The sequence below is a fragment of the Pteropus medius genome, unplaced genomic scaffold (assembly GCF_902729225.1).
Source record: "Pteropus medius unplaced genomic scaffold, Ma_sr-lr_union100, whole genome shotgun sequence".
Lineage (NCBI taxonomy): Eukaryota > Metazoa > Chordata > Mammalia > Chiroptera > Pteropodidae > Pteropus > Pteropus medius.
The window spans coordinates 712163-729114 of record NW_024342474.1 but is presented as its reverse complement, the minus strand read 5'-3'; the positions used below and the strand labels follow the sequence as shown (position 1 = coordinate 729114).

The following is a 16952-nucleotide window of genomic DNA, read 5'->3' as shown; positions in this document are numbered from 1 at the left end:
AAAGGTGGCTGACAATGACAAAGTAGCCAATGTCATGATTATGGGGTCCCATCAACAGTCTTATTTTGTTCACTCTTTCTGTCCCAAATAGAGTGAACTCAGAATAAGGAATAACTATCCTTCTGACTCTTCCCTCCTTGTTCCAAATCTAGACGCCTGAGCAGCTGGCTAGAGTAGGACAAGGACGTGTAGCTCATGAGCGGAGCACAGACGTGGCAGAACTGGAGGTGTTGCGCCAGCGAGAGATGGCGGAAAAGAGGACTCGAGCCCTTCAGCGAGGCAATAGGTGGGTGGCAGGGAGCTGTTCCAGCCACGTTTCCATTCTTTCGCTATGGAATACTGAGGGCTTGGGCCAACTTCTAAGACAGTGGTGACTGGATAGCATTTTGCAGTTATAACATGCTTTGACATGCTGATGAAAGAAAATGGGGATAAAGCTTCCAGAGAATTGAGAAATCCCCCTGGACTTTTTTTTCCCCACTTCACGGTAGGCATTCTCGATTTGGGGGTTCCTACGTTGTCCAGGGGTTGAAATCCATTGGAGAGAGGGACCTCATCTTTCACAAAGGTCTCCACAATGTGAGTATGCCCCCATCTGGGTTGGGAACTCCGTGTTGTGGAGTTGGGGTACCTAGGAAGGGTGAGCATCTCTAGAAGTAAAGATTCCCTGTTTCAGAGCTTACAGAGTTGGAGACAATAGTAGAGCCTCTGGCATTATTGTCTTTACCTCTGTCTTCACTTAGCACCAGAGGGAGAGAACGTTCTAAAAATTGCTTCTGAGAAAACTACAGAAACCAGGAGGTGGAAAGAGCTGCAAGGGGGGCGGGGTTAGGAGTAATTCTAATCCCCAACCCACACCCCCAGCTCCAAAACTACAGTTCAGATTTGGGAAAGCAGCCCCGGAGGGTGCCTAAACGTCGCCAGGTTGCCCAGGAACTGTCCATTCAGCGCCGTTCAGCCCTCAATGTGAGACTCTTCCTCAGAGACTTCTGCTCTGAGTTCCTGGAGAACTGTTATAACCGGCTCATGGGCTCAGTGAAGGTGAGAGCCTAAGGAAAGATGGAGTAGAGAGGTGATGGGGCCAGGGTAAGAAAGGCAACCTGGGGAGGAGCCTGTGGGAGGCTGACTCTGAAGTGTGGACTAGTAGGTGGGAAGGGTGTAGGGTGCCCCTGAGAGATGGTGCCTCTAGGGAAAATCACCCTAGAGGAGGGGGAAAGGAATGTGGAGAGAACAAGAGACAAGAGGGTTGGAAATTGTGTAATAATCCCAGAATATTGTTACAGTGGCATCCAGGGTCCACCCCATCATCATAGGACAGGAGGAAATTGGAAGCCTGAGGTCACGGAATGGTCTTTTTTTCCTGGACGTTAGGATAACCTGCTTCGGGAGAAAGCTCAGCAGCATGATGAGACTTACTACATGTGGGCCTTGGCTTTCTTCATGGCCTTCAACCGAGCTGCCTCCTTCCGGCCAGGCCTGGTCTCTGAGACCCTCAGTGTTCGTACCTTCCACTTCATTGAGCAGAACCTCACAAACTACTATGAGATGATGCTGACTGATCGTAAGGAAGCTGCCTCCTGGGCACGCCGGTGAGTGGGATGAGAATTGGAGTCAGATTGGACATCTTGACCACGCTAGGAATTTGAATGCCTGAATTCTGGATAGTACTTTGTTTTCTGTTTCAGGGTTAAGGTGGTCAGGCTAGGGGGCAAGAACTGGTTGGGTCATTCTTTTGTTGATGGCACTATTTGGAGGGGAGAGCGGATACAGAAGGGTAGTACTATTTCCATGAACCTGTGTCCTAAATTGTTCTCTTTCCCTCATCTCGCAGGATGCACCTGGCTCTGAAGGCCTATCAGGAGCTGCTGGCCACAGTGAATGAGATGGATATGTCCCCAGATGAGGCTGTGAGGGAGAGCAGCCGCATCATCAAGAGTAAGACCCTAGCTTGGTCTCTGATCCCGGCCATCTCCATCTCTTGACTAGCATCACACTCTTCCCAGTCTCAACTTCAACCAAATCCTTTGCCCAAACTTTTCAGACCAGTACTTCCAATCCTTTCTTTTCCACATTTCCAGACAATATTTTCTATGTGATGGAGTATCGAGAACTATTCCTGGCACTGTTTCGAAAGTTTGACGAGAGATGCCAGCCCCACTCTTTCCTTCGTGACCTGGTGGAGACCACCCACCTCTTCCTCAAGATGTTGGAGCGGTTCTGTCGGAGCCGGGGGAACATGGTGGTGCAGGTGCTGGGCAGCCCCAGGATTTAGAAAGAGCTGGGCGAGAAGGGTGGAGGACTAGGGCTCTGTCTCTTCCCATTATCTGTAGCTTCAGCCAATACGTCAGAACTGCTCTGAACTAAGAGGGCAAGAGGTTTGTTGCTGATAGGGGTCTACTATAATTTCCTTCTTTCTTTAGATTAATTCCTGAAAGACCAATAATATCTTAATTCATTTAGGAAACATTTATTGAACACCTACTACGTGCTAAACACATAAACTCTGGAGGTTCATAGTTTTAGAATTTAGTAGTTATGCTGTGGTATTTCCTGGTTATACATCTGAAACACAGTAGTGAGATGGAAAGAGCCTTAAGTTGAAAATAAGAAGGTTTGAGATCTCGTCCTGTATTAGTTACTGTTAGAATAACTCAAGCTGCTCATGTCAGTCTCCAGATTCTTAGAGTTGGTTGTAATATCTATCCATGAGCCTGAAGTGAAATAATAAATGAGAAGTCTGGCATAAGAAAAAACAACTTAAAGAATTTATATCCTGGGGATACAGTGGCTCTGCTCTGTAAAAATTTTCCTGTAATTCTATTTGCTACAGCTTAAAACTCAGTCAGCACTAGACTTGAAAGGGGTAGCAGTATCAATGAGACTTTCCTAAAAGGCATTTTTACGCAAGTTGATCAGGGCAGGGGTATTGGCTCTCACTCTCCCGCTTTTCAGAGTAAAAAATGGTAGGCTATATTTATGTAGTGCTTTGCATTTCACAAATCTCTAACCCCAAGAAATGAGTCAAGTGCTATTTCAGTGTTTTGCCCTGTATTTCATGCTTAGCCACATTCTAGGTCTTATCCATGCTGAAGTATAATTTACCTGTCTCTCCCACAGACTACAAGCTCTTCAAGGGCAAGGAGATAGGCTGTTCATTGTTGCTTCCCTGTTGCTTTTGAGTAGCACATACTGGTCACTCTGTGAATGTCTAATTAATTCAGATGTCTAATTAATTAATAGAAGACATTGATGGGGAAAAGGCCTTAGCTCTCCAGCCATCCTAACACAATTCTTTTTCCGTAGAACAAACGAAAGAAGAGAAAGAAGAAAAAGAAGGCCCTAGATCAGCCCATTGCTTCTGGTAATGCCCCATACAGCCTAGGGGAACTGGAGGCTGTGTGGCCATCACTGGCTGAGCAGCTACAATGCTGTGCCCAGGTAGGTAGTTATAGAAACTCTGTTTTTCTTGAGGGTAGTGCTCTGGAGTGGCTGTCTGCGTTTCCCTCCTCCCTGTTCCCATAGCCTTAATTCCTTTCTAGGATCCTGAGCTTAGTTTAGACTCCATGGTTCCCTTTGATGCGGCCTCAGAGGTGCCAGTAGAAGAGCAGCGGGCAGAAGCCATGGTGCGCATCCAAGACTGTCTGCTGGCTGATCAGGCCCCACAGGCCCTGACCCTCCTTAGGTCTGCCCGGTAAGACCTCTGCCCATCCATTCTCCTGGATCCAGCTCCTGGGCTTTTGGGGGTAAGGAGAGGCTTTCACTGTGTACAGGGTTCTCGATTTTCAAAAGAGAGAAGTCCAATCAGAAGCCCTGGGACTCTGTGCTGCGTACTGAGTCCTGCGGAATTTTGATTGGTTTATTGGGAGATTTTACTGTTTGATAAAACAAAAACAGCACATTTAATTGAAGAAAAAAAAAAAGATAATTCTATGAGCCAAAGATAGCCAACATTTTGATGAGTTATCATCCAGAGTTTTTCCTGTTATTTATAGACATATCATATATTTTTTCTTTTACAAAAATGAAATATTACACATACTGATTTATAGTATTTTTTCATTTCTCAATATATCATGAGCATCATTTCTCATCAGATATATTTCTATAATTGTTAATGGCTTTAAAATACCATTGTTTGAATATGTACATTTTTTTAACCACATGTTAGTCCTTTAGATTGTTTGCATTTTGTTCTTATATGATATTCATTGCAATATGGCTTATGAAGGAAGTTTTCCCTAGAGTCTTTGTTTCATCTTTGAGGTAAGACTGACAAGTCTAAATTCAATCTCCCACTTTAAACTACAACTCAGATTCCCTCTGGTTGAAGCCTTTTTTTCTCTCTGTGGTCCAGGGAGGTGTGGCCAGAAGGAGATATATTTGGCTCTCAAGACATTTCCCCAGAGGAAGAGATCCAGCTGCTAAAACAAATCCTCTGTGCCCCGCTTCCCCGTGAGTCTCTGTTTCCTTCACATCCCTCTCCTTCTAGCTCTTCTCTAGCACCAGAGACCTGGTAATCCTCACTCTTCCTGTAGGGCAGCAAGGGACAGAGGAACAAGGGGCAGAGGAGGAAGAGGAAGAAGAAGAGGAAGAAGAAGAATTGCAAGTGGTCCAGGTGTCAGAGAAAGAGTTTAACTTTCTGGACTACCTGAAACGGTATGGGTAGAGAGTCCTGAGTTGGTTCCAGGGTAAAGATCACGGGGCTCTGAGGATGAGCAGTGTCCTATGCTGACATCCTCTCCCTCTCCACCTGGATGCAGCTTTGCCAGCTCAACTGTCATCCGAGCCTACGTGCTGCTGCTGCGGAGCTACCAGCAGAATAGTGCCCACACTAATCACTGCATTGTCAAGATGCTGCACCGGCTGGCCCATGACCTCAAAATGGAAGCCCTGCTTTACCAGCTCTCACTCTTCTGCCTCTTCAATCGTCTGCTTAGCGACCCCTCCTCTGGGGCCTACAAAGTGAGGCGATACTAAGGAATGGGGGTCTGGAGGCATAGGGGAGTTCTGGGGTAAAAGGACAGTCTTCAGGAGGTAGAAGGCACTGAGAGATGAGAGAATGGTGAGGAGGTAGGCAGACAGGTTGAGGGAGCTGCGTGGGGAAGGATAGAGAGAGTCTAAGTGTGAAGGGGCAGCTAGGAATAAGTGTAGAAAAAATACTTAGAGGGCCAGGTTTGTGTATACAGTTAGGCTCGAGGCCTCACAGCCGCCTCTCTCACACAGGAGCTAGTGACTTTTGCCAAATATATCCTGGGCAAGTTCTTTGCATTGGCTGCAGTCAACCAAAAAGCCTTTGTGGAGCTGCTGTTCTGGAAGAACACAACTGTGGTTCGAGAGATGACCGAGGGCTATGGCTCCCTGGACAGCGGGTGAGGTTGATGGGGAGGGATGGGCAGTAGGGGTGGATGACATAGAGTGTCACAGCTGAAAGAGCTTATGGATCAGTTAGTATAACCTTTCTTTCCCTTTCATAGATGAGAAAACAAGCCGTGAGGGTGAAACCTTTACCTAAGGTCACCCAAGAGAGGAACGGGACTGGAGCCTAAATCTCCTGTGTACTCTGGTTTCCTTCTGCTTCTGCAGCCCTCACTGGGGGAGTCAGTTGGGAGTGGGGCGGCCCTTACAGGGAGAATCTGTATATGCCATGTCCCAGAATGTGCTGGGGAACCATAAGGATTCATAGAAATGTTTGGCTTCTTTCCCTTAGTATCTCAGCTCCTCTCCTTTCACACTTCTCTTTTTCCCATGATGCTCTCAGTCCCTGCAGTGTCAGGTTCTATAGGCCCAACCTGGAAAAATCTCTTAGTTTGACTTTTAGATTCTTAAGTGGGAGGAGAATGAGGGGAAGGTAGCACAGCAGTTAGGTTTCTGCTGGCTGGTACCTTTGCGGTATGAAGATTGCTGGCTCTCTTGTCTTTCCTTTTTTTTTTTTAAGAACTGACCAGAGAGGACCTTTGGTCTCCTTTCTGGGCCAACAGCCTATCTGCTTCCCTTCCTCTTTCCCCGTTTAGATCTTCTAGTCGCAAACCCCCTATGTGGAGCCCAGAGGAGGAGGCCCAGCTTCAGGAACTGTACCTTACCCATAAGGATGTGGAAGGTATGATGCCTTGAGATCTGAAGAGTTTTTGAGGAGGGCAGCCTGAGCTCCAAGACCCCTCTTTACTGCCTCACTCCTCCTCCAACTCAGATGAGGATGTGGTAGACATCATCTTGGCACACCTGAATACTGTTCCTCGAACACGCAAGCAGGTCATCCACCATCTGGTACGGCTGGGACTGGCTGACAGTGTCAAGGACTTCCAAAGGTAGAGACATATGCTCTGGAGGGAACTGAGAAGGGGAGCCCTGTGTTCAGTGCCTCGGCTCCCTCTTCCATTGACACTCCCCTCTATAGGAAAGGAACCCATATCGTACTGTGGACAGAAGATCAAGAGCTGGAGCTGCAGCGGCTTTTCGAGGAGTTCCAGGACTCAGATGGTAAGTGAAGTGGAAGCTCAAGGAACCTCCAAAATGAGAGCCCAGTTGTCCATTTCTTTCCGCTACATTCTGTTCCCAAGAAAGACACTTATCCCATCTCTTCTATCCACTTAATATATTCATGGTGTCATTTTTGAGTGAATCGAGCTAGCCTCTTTCCAAAGACTTCTGATTTCCTTCACTTCCTCTTCACCTGCTGCTCTTGGGTAGTCACACTTTTCCTCCTTACAGATGTCCTGGGTCATATCATGAAGAATATTACAGCCAAACGCTCGCGGGCCCGAATAGTGGACAAACTGCTGGCTCTGGGGCTGGTGGCTGAGCGGCGGGAGCTATACAAAAAACGCAGGAAGAAGTTGGCACCCTCAAGCTTGGTAACAGTCTTCCCCTGGCTCTGCTGGCGTGGACCCACACCCCTTGACGTGCTCCTTAGAAGTAGCCCACCTAGATTCTTCCTGCTTTAGGCTGTTCTGACTAGAACCCTCCAGTGGGGCGATCAGGAACCAGAGAAGTCTACTTAGATCTTCATCTTGTCTCCTTTTTTCATTTCCACCCCCATTGAATTTTAGCCTAACAGAGAAGAGTCCCTGAAAGATTTTTGCCAGGAAGAGCCGGAAGAAGAGGAGAATCTGCCAGACGAGAGTGAAGAGGACGAAGACAAAGAGAAGGGCTCAGAAGCAGAAGAAGCTCCTCAGGATAGCTCAGTCCTTTCAACTGAAAACCTTGGGCAAAGCCTGCATCAGGAAGGTGAGGACTTGGACTGGGAGATGTGTCTCAGGTGGAGTTGGGTGTACAGGTCAATTATAAGTTTCCCTTCTTCCCTTAGGCTTTTCTGCTCCGCTCCTGTGGCTCCAGAACTGCCTGATTCGAGTAGCAGATGATCGGGAAGAGGATGGTGAGTGGGTGAATGATGATTTCAGGAGGACTAGGGTTCTGCAAGCTGCTGGAAACCTGGTCATGAGATAGAGGACCAGTTCTTTCTTCACATCTTCACCATTTGTGACTATGGACCCTGTTCTAGGCTGCTCCCAGGCAGTTCCATTGGTACCACTGACAGAAGAAAATGAGGAAGCAATGGAAAGTGAACAGTTTCAGCAGCTATTGCGCAAGCTAGGGGTTCGGCCTCCCGCCACTGGACAGGTAAATAATCACCAGTTACAGTGTCATCCTTGGCTTGTTGGTGCCATTTAAAAACACATATCATTGCAATTGCCGTCTCTATCCTTCTCTTTTCCTGTCATCACTTATACTCCTGCAGCAGCTGTTCTGCTAGTCCTCCAATCTCCCCTTCCCCTAAGTCCATTTTCCATGCTGCCTCCTGAGTTATCTTTCTAAAATACAGTTTTCGATATCATCACTTTTCTGTCCAGAGCTCTTGATGGTTCCCTACTGTTTGCAGTACGAAATTTCAGAGCCTCCAAGTGGTGCGCCTGTCCTTGGCTAATCTTTGCAGCCTTACGGCCACACCACCCACACACACCTACCTTATACCATAGCCGTCCTGGACTACTTTCCATCCACCAAGTAGTAGGCTTTTTCATACCTCCAAACAGTTGATCATGCCAGTCCCTCTCCTGGAAGGCTCCAACCATACACAAGGCAACACACACATCGCCCATCTTCCTGATGAACCTCCACCTAGCCTTCAAGAGTTAATTCAGTTATCACTTTCAGAGAAGCAGTCCCTCTCACTTTCAACCCCTGAAATGAAAGTAATCACTTTGGCCGCTGGGATTTGTTCATTCCCTGGATAGGCCCAAATCCTATGGTGTTAAACTATATTGATTCTTTCTCCCTTTAGATTGTGAGTTCTTGAGATCAGGGTTTATATCTGAGTCACCTTTTTGGATCCCCACGATTCATTTATTCAATTAACAACTGAATTTATCAAGAACCTCTTAATGTGGTAGGCACTGTGCTAGACTTTGGGCATATATTGGATAAATAAGCAGAAAGTAGAGTTCACATCCGTTGTGGATCTTTACCAATGCAGGGTCTTATTTATTCAATGAATAATATCAGAATTTGGTGAACTAGAGGCTGGTCCTTTCCCATTGCTCATTTTCAACTTCTCTGCCCCTGTAGGAAACCTTCTGGCGAATTCCAGCCAAACTGAGTCCCACCAAGCTCCGGAAGCTAGCAGCTTCTTTGAGTCAACCAGAAGAAGGGGGAAAGCTTCAGCCAGGGCTAGACCCTAAAGTCTCTGGAGAGCAAGTCCCCAAGGAAGAGCACCAAAAGGAACACCGAGCGCAAGCCCTGAGGGCCCTCCTGTTAGCCCGAAAAAAGAAAGCAGGCCTGGTGTCCCCAGAGGGTAATAGGACCACTTATCTATTGAGTACTTACTGTGTGCCAGCTATGTTGGTCTAGAGGCTGATAGAGTATTTTGAGAATATGAGGGCCCAGTTTTTTAATTTTATGCATCTTATGGTCATTTCAGAGGAAGGGACTGGTGGTGGGAAGGAGCAGCTGAAAGCGGCACCCAAGAAGCGACAACTTCTGGACAGCGATGAGGAACAGGAGGAAGATGAGGGTAGGAGCAAAGGTAGGGAATCTGATTGGAACCTGGTCTTTCTTGTAACCTCTGGCACTCCTCTCTTCAATCCTAAAGATAAACGCTACCTCCTCCTTCCTCTTAAACATATTTAGATATTTTCTGTCTTCTCACCCATGTCATTCTCACAGCATCAGAGCTGGGAGCTCCAGAAGTCCAAAAGAAGAAACGGTTTCAGATTGAGGATGAAGATGAGAATGACTGAAGAGTCAGAAGCCTAAGGGTAGAGATAGACTTGTTTTTAGGTGGTGAGTTTAAAACAGCTGGAAGAGTCATGCAGGACCCAGAAACTCCTCTTAACTGGACAGAAGCAGTAGAGCCCTGGGTTTCCCCATGGATTTAGGAAGTTCAGGCAACAGTGTTGGACTCCTCTTCAGTCACTTCTTGCTTTTCCCAGTTTTATTAATATGCTTCAGTAGCTCTCAGGAGACTTACTCCAATTCTTCTAAGAACCATTTCTTTGAGTTATTAGTACCCCTTAGCAAATGAGAGAAGTGAGTGAAATACAGAAAGTACTCTGAGCTCCTCTTGATCCATTCCTTTTGACTTTCTGCTAGAAGTGGGTCAAAGCACCAGATGGGGAGCTTTGTAACAATGAGTAGGGGTACACCATTTTTAGAAGGCATACTAGATAGTCCCATCCTCATTATCTTTCCTATGGTCACCCCCTAGACATCAAATCGAGCCCAATTCCTGCATTTGAGGTTGGGTTGGGAATGCATGCAGTACCTTCCAAATAAGGAATGTGTTTGGTTTGTGTTTGTTACTGAATTAAACATATAAAATTAAAAGTTGCCAGTGTTGATCTGACTTGCCAATCTGTTCAAGTACCCCAGCCCTTTGCCTGCTATGTTCTTGGAAGGAGAACTTTTAACTATTAAGTTACAAATGACCATCAGCCTTCCCTTTTCTCCTCTTTTCCCTCCAGAAGACACAGAAAAACAGTCTTACCTCGAGATCCTTTGTCTAAGATAAATCTTTAGGGTGACGAGAGGTATGCAGCAGGAAGAAACAGGAGCCACAAAGGGAGAAAGGGCCAGTTTGTTAGCATGGGGCAGAGAGGAGAACAAACTCTAGGCAAGAAGGAGATGGGTAGGTATTTCAATTGTCATGTCCTTCCCTCTTCATGGAAACCATCAGCTTTCTGGCTCTCTGGTTCCAGCTGAGGTAGGGTAAAGGTGAGATTCAGAAAAAGCCATTCAGATCAGGTAAAAGATACGTTTGGACTCTCTTGTTTCTCTGACTTGTTTTTTTTTTTTTTCCTTCCACAGCCTCTAAAGGTAACATGAATGTATTTGATTTGTGTTTGGTATTGAATTAAACATGTGAAGCTATGTCCAGGGTAATCAAAGTTTCCAAGGGCTGAGACACTTCCTAGCTCTGACCAGTCCTGGTGTCTCTTTGTCCCAAGCCTTTCCCCACTTCCCAACCTGAGCATTGCTTCTTTCCAGCAGGGCTCTTTCTGCTGACCCGCCATGATTCAGTCTGTGCTGCTCCTTTGTTGTGTCTTGCTGTCCCCAGTGGCTGCCTTTTCAAAAAAATTCCCCAAAAGGGGCCCTGACCTTCCAACCCCAGTTTCTTCTAGTTTTTCTTATCAAATGTAGTCCATTTACCATAATAGGCACAAGAAGTATTGTTATCCTTTTTCATTTATTTAGCTTGTACATTTGAAATTTTTAAATAGGAAGAGGAATAAAAAGCTATTTATATTTGAATCACAGCCATCTGATTTTTCTCACTTTTGGTCTCCCTGGATCTCTGTTTTGAACTAGAATGAGAATGTGGGAGGGAGAGATAGATACTGCCGAAAGAAAACTCATGCTATGAAGGAGTGTCTGATAATTGAACAGGCTCTTATCAGTCAGTACATGTCACTTCAGGTCTTCCAGGAAGAAGAGGCCTAGGTGGGATTCAAAGTGCAAGAGATTTATTGGGGGAGATGCCTTTGAAGGACAAAGAGGTGAGAGAGCAGGGTGGCTTGGGAAAGTCTGTAGACCATGATGATGGTCAGACCCCTATGAAAGGAGAAAGGGAAAAATCACAGTGCTGCTCTCAAAATCTTGGCCAGGCTGGTAGTGAACCCGAGCAAAGATTACGTACTTGATTGAGGAGTCTCGTATCTAGCAGGTGTGGGCTGGCCCTAGCACCCTCCACCAGTCATTGGCTCAGAGCAATCTGGAGAGAGTGACTGTAGAGCCTAAGGAGTAGAAGCCAAATAGACTTCTCATTTATGTTTTCTAGAAGGGATGTCTGAGCAGAACACCACAGCACAAATGTGAAAATATTTTCCACATTCGGGTCCCTTGCTGATCATAGAGGCAAGCAGCCATTTCCTTTGTTCCTCTCTCATTAGATAGCACTGGGAGTGGAACAACCTACTAGAAAGGCTCTCATCTCACTAAATGGCAGTCTGGAGTTCTCAAATTTAAGTAGAAAGCAAAGCAGAGGAAGTTCCTGGTGACCTGGGAATGGGAGAGGCCAAGTAGAATCAATTGGGTTTTATTTCCCATTTCACGGGACCTAACCTAAAAGGTACAGAAGCCTGGCGGGGACAGATGAATGAAACAATTTGCTAACTGCCACTCCAATTTGATCTTTTATTGCTACATGTTACACCCAATGGCTGCCATTTCAAATGGAACCCGTTGAAGGCCCTGGTGTTATCTTGTCCCTGGGATTTTAGACAGCCTCTGCAGACTCCTGGTTCTGCTGGACCAGGCTTCTAAAGTTCCTGCCTGGCTTCATCCACATGGCCTCTCTATCCAGGATCTCATAGGCCTGGCACTGATGGAAGCCCTGGAGCAAGCTGACTACCAAACTGATGCCTGGCCCTGTAGTTCAGCTCTACAGACGGTGGGACGTGTGAAAGCTGTATACACCCACACCCACTGGCTGCAAGGACTCTGGAATGGCAGCAGCACAAGGAAGAGAGTGCAACATGGTACCTTGGCCCCTTCTGCAGATGTTGGAGAGTGTTCTGTTAGACTCTGGGAAAGCCAAGTGCGATTCTTCAGCCAGGGCTGAAACCTAAAGTCTCTGGAGAACAAGAGTCCATGAGGAGTGCTGAACACAAGCCCTGAGGGCTTTCCTATTAGCCACCAAAGGACAGCAGGTCTGGTGTCCCTAGGGGTTAATAGGACCGCTCTTCTGTTGAGTACTTACTATGTACCAGCCATGCTGGTCTAGGGTGCTGATGGAGTTGCTTTGATGCCTCCTACTTCAGCGTGAAACCAGGCTAGTGGGGAATGGCAGCTAAAAATAGCTAGATATTTAGGGCAATGAAAGTATACAATACTGTAAAGGTGGGTACGTGGCGTTATGCATTTGAGAAGACCCATAGAACTACACGATGAAGAGTTGAACACTAATGTAAACTATGGACTTAATAATACATAAAATAAATTTTAAAAATACTGTAAGTGAAACAAATGTACCACACCAATGTAAGATGTTAATAATAGGGGAAAGCCAAGGGTTGGTGGAGTGGGAATATTTGGGAACTCTGTACTTTCTGTTCAATTTTTCTATAAACCTGAAATTACTCTAAAAAACAAAACCAAACAAATCTAGCCCCTAAGAGGTGACAACTGATGAGAATTATTGAGGAACAGGTGGGACTTGATGGTAGGAGCAAAGATAGGAAATCTAACTGGGAGGACATGCCCTTATCCCTCTGTCATTCCTCTGGTGAAGCAAACTGCCACTTTCCCTCTCTCTGCTGTATTTACACAGTCTCCCCTGTCATTCCCAAGGCACTAGAGTTGGAAATTCAGAGAATTTCAACAACAAAACATTTTCATATTGAGGATAATGATACCAACTAACAAACTGGAGGGGGAGATAGACCCAGTTATGGATGGTGAACTCAAAATGGAACTGGGAAAAGCTAAAGGATCCAAAAACTTTGCTGAGCTATACGAGAGCAGTAGAGCCTCTGAGGCTCCCCATAGAGTTAGGATCCTGGAATTTCAGGCACCAGTTGTTGCATGCCTCTACATCTAGTTCTCCCAATTTTAGGACTGTGTAGCTTTCTGGAGACTTGACTTCTGTTCTAGAAACTTTTTTTTTTTTTTTTTTTCTTCCTGACTTGCTTGTTAGGGGCCCCTCCTGCAACTGAGAGGAGTTAGATAGGAGGAGGGACCAAGGACCCCTTTGGCCTGCTAGAAGTGGGTTATAGCACCACGGAGGAACTTTTAGGGCACAGTGATGTGTGGACTTTTGTACCAGTTTTGGGAGACACCATATACCATTGTTCCCTATTTTCTGGACTGCAGTTTCTCATCCAGACCCCTAGATGAGAAATGAAGCCTAATTCCTATGATTTTGATGCAGCAGGCTTACACATACCAGAGTAATGAACATGTTTAATTAGGATATTGCACTGGAATGAAGAAGGTAAAAACTGAAGTTGCTCTGATTTGGTCTGACTTGCTCATAGGTTTTGTTTTCTCATTTATCTGATAAGTCCATTGAAAAAACTATTTTGAGGTCTCCTACCCAAAAATCATTGGTGTCCTTGCCTCTCACCTCCTTGCTTCCCCCAGAAGATACAGGAATTTTTCCTGATCTAAGTTTAGGTCTAGAGCAGGGGTCCCCAACCCCCAGGCCACAGGTACCAGTCCATGGCCTGTTAGGAGCTGGACTACACAGCAGGAAGTGAGTGGCAGGCTACCGAGCAAAGCTTCATCTGTATTTGCAGCTGCTCCCCAACACTAGCATCACCGCCTCAGCTCTACCTCAGATCATTAGACATTGGATTCTGGTACCAAACAGGTCCCTGGTACCAAACAGGTTGGGGACTGCCGTTCTTGAGAAATCTTTAGGGCAATAGGGATATGGCGTAGGAAAAGTAGCTGCAAAGAAGAAGGCCTGTTTTTCAGCCTGGGGCAAAGGTGAGGACAAAGCCTGAGCCTGGAAGGGTAGATAAATATTTGTGAACATTACATCCTCACTTTTCGGAGGCATCAGTGTTTTTGGCTGAGGTTAAAAGAGATGAGATCTAGAAAGTAGTCATTCCCATTAGAGAAGCACCGAGGCAAAGGACGTGCTGGGACTATCTCGTTCCTCTGGCTTGTTTCTTTCCGGAGCAGGTGAGGATGACCTGAAACCTGTAAGGATGGGAGTGAAGCTATAACCGAAGTGTCCAAGGGCTAAGACGCTTCCTATTTCTCACCAGTCTTGGTGTCTCTGCTTTCCGCACTTCCCAACCTGAGCATTGCTTCTTTCCAGCAGTGCTGTTTCTGCTGACTCACCATGATCCGATCTGTGCTGCTCCTTTGCTGTGTCTTGCTCTCCCCAGTGGTTGCCTTTCCAAGAAATGCCCTGAAAGGAATCCTGACCTCCCAGCCTTCTTTCACAGAATCTGGGCATCCTCCGAACGCACTCTCCAACCAGGACTCTCTCTTGGATCCCAAGACCTGCCATTATCTCTTGCACGCGGCCCCCTCCTTAGGCCCTCTGTTTGGATACCTATCCAATTTATCTCTGGAGGAGGTTGGCTGCCCAAGTGAGGCCCACATTCTGCAGCTTCAGCTTGTTAGAAAGGGAGTAAAACACATCACCAAAACCCTCATTCATGAGCGTGAAAAGCACAACGAAGAGGAAGGGATTGGCAATCATTTCGAGGGACCTGGGAGGATCGCCAGGGAAGCTTTCATAAATCCAACACTCAGCTATTCACCCTGAGGAATGTATTGATGATGGTGAATACACTCACTGGGATGGCTGGCCTAGCAGTTAGCTCAGATGGCAATTGAGTTTGTTAAAAAGCCATCTCCCATTTCTCATGTTGATGGTGAAACAATTTAAAGCTTTTACTGTCGACATCCTCTAGAACTTCAGGTATGAGTCTTGGGAACATGTTGAAGAATTAGGCACAAAGCTGAAGAAATAGTTAAGAGCCTCTTAGTATTTATGCATGATGACATTATAATTTATCAGATGTTTCACAGTTATTCTGAGGTGCTTTATGGGGAAATTGATTCAGGAATTTGTCCAGGTTTACTTTAGATATTTAATGCTACCTAGGTGATAAGTCTCCTTTCCCAGAATTATATTCAAAGGTGGGATATGGTAAGAAGTTAGAAATGTCGGAGACTACTTAAGACAGAAGCAGACATTTTATTTCATTTCAGTGCTAAAACACACATGCAACTGGTATTGGCCTTGCCCACCTCTACTTAGTAGCACTTAGTCCCTATTTCTTATTCCATTTTTCCTTTTCTTTTCTTTGAGTTACCATATACTGTGCATGAAATATGTTCTAAGCATAAGCGGTATTTTAACTTTTTCTCATTCATCTACCCTGTATTAAAACCCCAACTACATGCTGTAACTTGCTAATATAATCTTTGATTGAAAAGAGATATTTAAAAAGAGCAAATAATACATATCTAATCTCTTCTGATTCTGGATCTCCTAGCTCTTATCATGATCCAGAGTGGGAATGGCAGCAGGGACCTGTAAGAAATGCCAAAGAACAGGGTCTTTGGTATTAAGGTCAAGTGTGCAATAAGAGAAAAAGGTTTGGGCAGCCAGTACAAATGGACAAATATTTGCATAGATTACATCTCTTACTGATGATGGGGAAAGTAAATATCCCCTTTTTTTCATGGACAGAGAAGTGAGCAGCACAAGATTGAGCAGTTACGAAACCTAGCAATCAGTCTTACTTCTCAATAACTGGATTGTGTGGTAGTTTGGGGCCCCCTATAATTGAGTGGAAATAAAGCAGAGGAAGTCTCTGGTAACCTGAAGATGGAGAAAGACAAGGGGAACAATTGTTTTACATTTCCTCTTTCTTAAGCTTTTACCTAAGAACAAAAGCATGAAAGTGATGAAAGAAGTGTGCCCTGGGTCCTGGGCTCTTTTCAGACCACATCCCTTAGAGAAACAGTTTGTATGTTTCTGGTTTTTCTCTTCTGTAGTGTACTCTGGTTCAGACATGTGTGGCTTCAGACTCATCATTCCAATTGAGCTGCTTCTTTTCTACCTCCTGCTGCACCCTCTAGATGCTATTTCATATGGAAACCAGACAAATATACTGATGCACTATCCTTCATCCTTGGAATCCTATACACCATCCTCAGATTCCTCATCCTGCCAGACCCTGCTCCCAAAGTCCCTGCCTGGCTTCACCCAAATGGCCGCTCTCCCCAAGTTCCTGGTAGGCCTGCCACTGATGATTGCCCTGAAGGAAGCTGGCTGCCATGCTGATGTACGGACCCTGCAACTTCAGCTCTACCGCCAGGGGGGTGTAAATGCTACACAGATCCTCATCCAATATCTTCAAGGGCTGGAGAAAGGCAGAAGCACAGGGAGAGGGGTGTCAGTGGATACCCTAGTCTCTGCTCTGCAGCTGATGGCCAAGGAGCAGCCAGGCCCAGAGAGGGCCCGACGCTCTCTCCCCAGCAAGGACTGTGAGTATGAGCAGGAGCAGGGTGTACACAATATAGCCCAGTTGTTGCCAGGAGTGGAAACCTACTACAACCTGGGCACAGCTTTGTATTATGCTGCTCAGAACTGCTCGGAAAAGGCCAAGGAACGAGGCCAAAATGGGGTCATAGACCTGGGTTATGACCTTCTAATGGCCATGACTGGACTGTCAGGGGGGCCCATGGGACTAGCAATCAGTGCTGCACTTAAACCTGCAATGAAGGCTGGGGTTCAACGGTTGATACAGTATTACAATGAGAAAGAGGCAAACACCCCTCCACCAGAGACCAGCAAAGAGGGCTTGGGCAGTACTTCAGATGTGAATGACATGGCAGAAATAACTACCATGGCCTCTTTGGTGTCAGAAGTAGTAAATTCAGCTCCTTACTGGGGGTGGCCCTTATTTGAGAGTTATGACTTAAATCCTGGGAATGAGAATTTGGGCATATAAAAAGTGGTAAATGCAGAATGAATATATCTAATATTCTGA

General features: G+C 45.9%; 2 protein-coding genes across 7 annotated transcripts in view; both read left to right on the top strand.

Moving 5' to 3' along the window:
* TIMELESS (timeless circadian regulator) overlaps nt 1–14553 on the top strand; it is a 27061-nt gene extending 12508 nt beyond the window's left edge. For 4 of the 6 annotated variants that reach the window (XM_039865648.1, XM_039865649.1, XM_039865650.1 and 1 more), the window contains 22 exons: nt 153–286; nt 492–579; nt 865–1041; nt 1372–1589; nt 1832–1935; nt 2079–2248; nt 3304–3438; nt 3540–3691; nt 4355–4452; nt 4536–4656; nt 4761–4962; nt 5224–5369; nt 6012–6097; nt 6188–6305; nt 6395–6477; nt 6709–6851; nt 7047–7224; nt 7304–7372; nt 7499–7617; nt 8563–8788; nt 8915–9007; nt 14261–14553. In XM_039865648.1, coding sequence (XP_039721582.1) covers nt 153–286; nt 492–579; nt 865–1041; nt 1372–1589; nt 1832–1935; nt 2079–2248; nt 3304–3438; nt 3540–3691; nt 4355–4452; nt 4536–4656; nt 4761–4962; nt 5224–5369; nt 6012–6097; nt 6188–6305; nt 6395–6477; nt 6709–6851; nt 7047–7224; nt 7304–7372; nt 7499–7617; nt 8563–8788; nt 8915–9007; nt 14261–14538 — 3138 coding nt within the window. In that variant the 3' untranslated portion in view covers nt 14539–14553. Of the gene's footprint in view, nt 1–152; nt 287–491; nt 580–864; nt 1042–1371; nt 1590–1831; nt 1936–2078; nt 2249–3303; nt 3439–3539; nt 3692–4354; nt 4453–4535; nt 4657–4760; nt 4963–5223; nt 5370–6011; nt 6098–6187; nt 6306–6394; nt 6478–6708; nt 6852–7046; nt 7225–7303; nt 7373–7498; nt 7618–8562; nt 8789–8914; nt 9020–9159; nt 9834–14260 lie in introns of those variants that run through there. The other 2 variants (XM_039865654.1, XM_039865653.1) reach the window with 2 other exon arrangements.
* Nucleotides 13804–16952, top strand: APOF (apolipoprotein F). The gene is made up of 2 exons (XM_039865692.1): nt 13804–14118; nt 15955–16952. The coding sequence occupies exon 2, from the start codon at nt 15972–15974 to the stop codon at nt 16911–16913; it is 942 nt and encodes a 313-aa protein (XP_039721626.1). The 5' UTR covers nt 13804–14118; nt 15955–15971; the 3' UTR covers nt 16914–16952.

Excerpts from the sequence above, each read along its gene's own strand:
- APOF (XM_039865692.1), top strand. The coding sequence starts at position 15,972 with ATGTGTGGCTTCAGACTCATCATTCCAATTGAGCTGCTTCTTTTCTAC.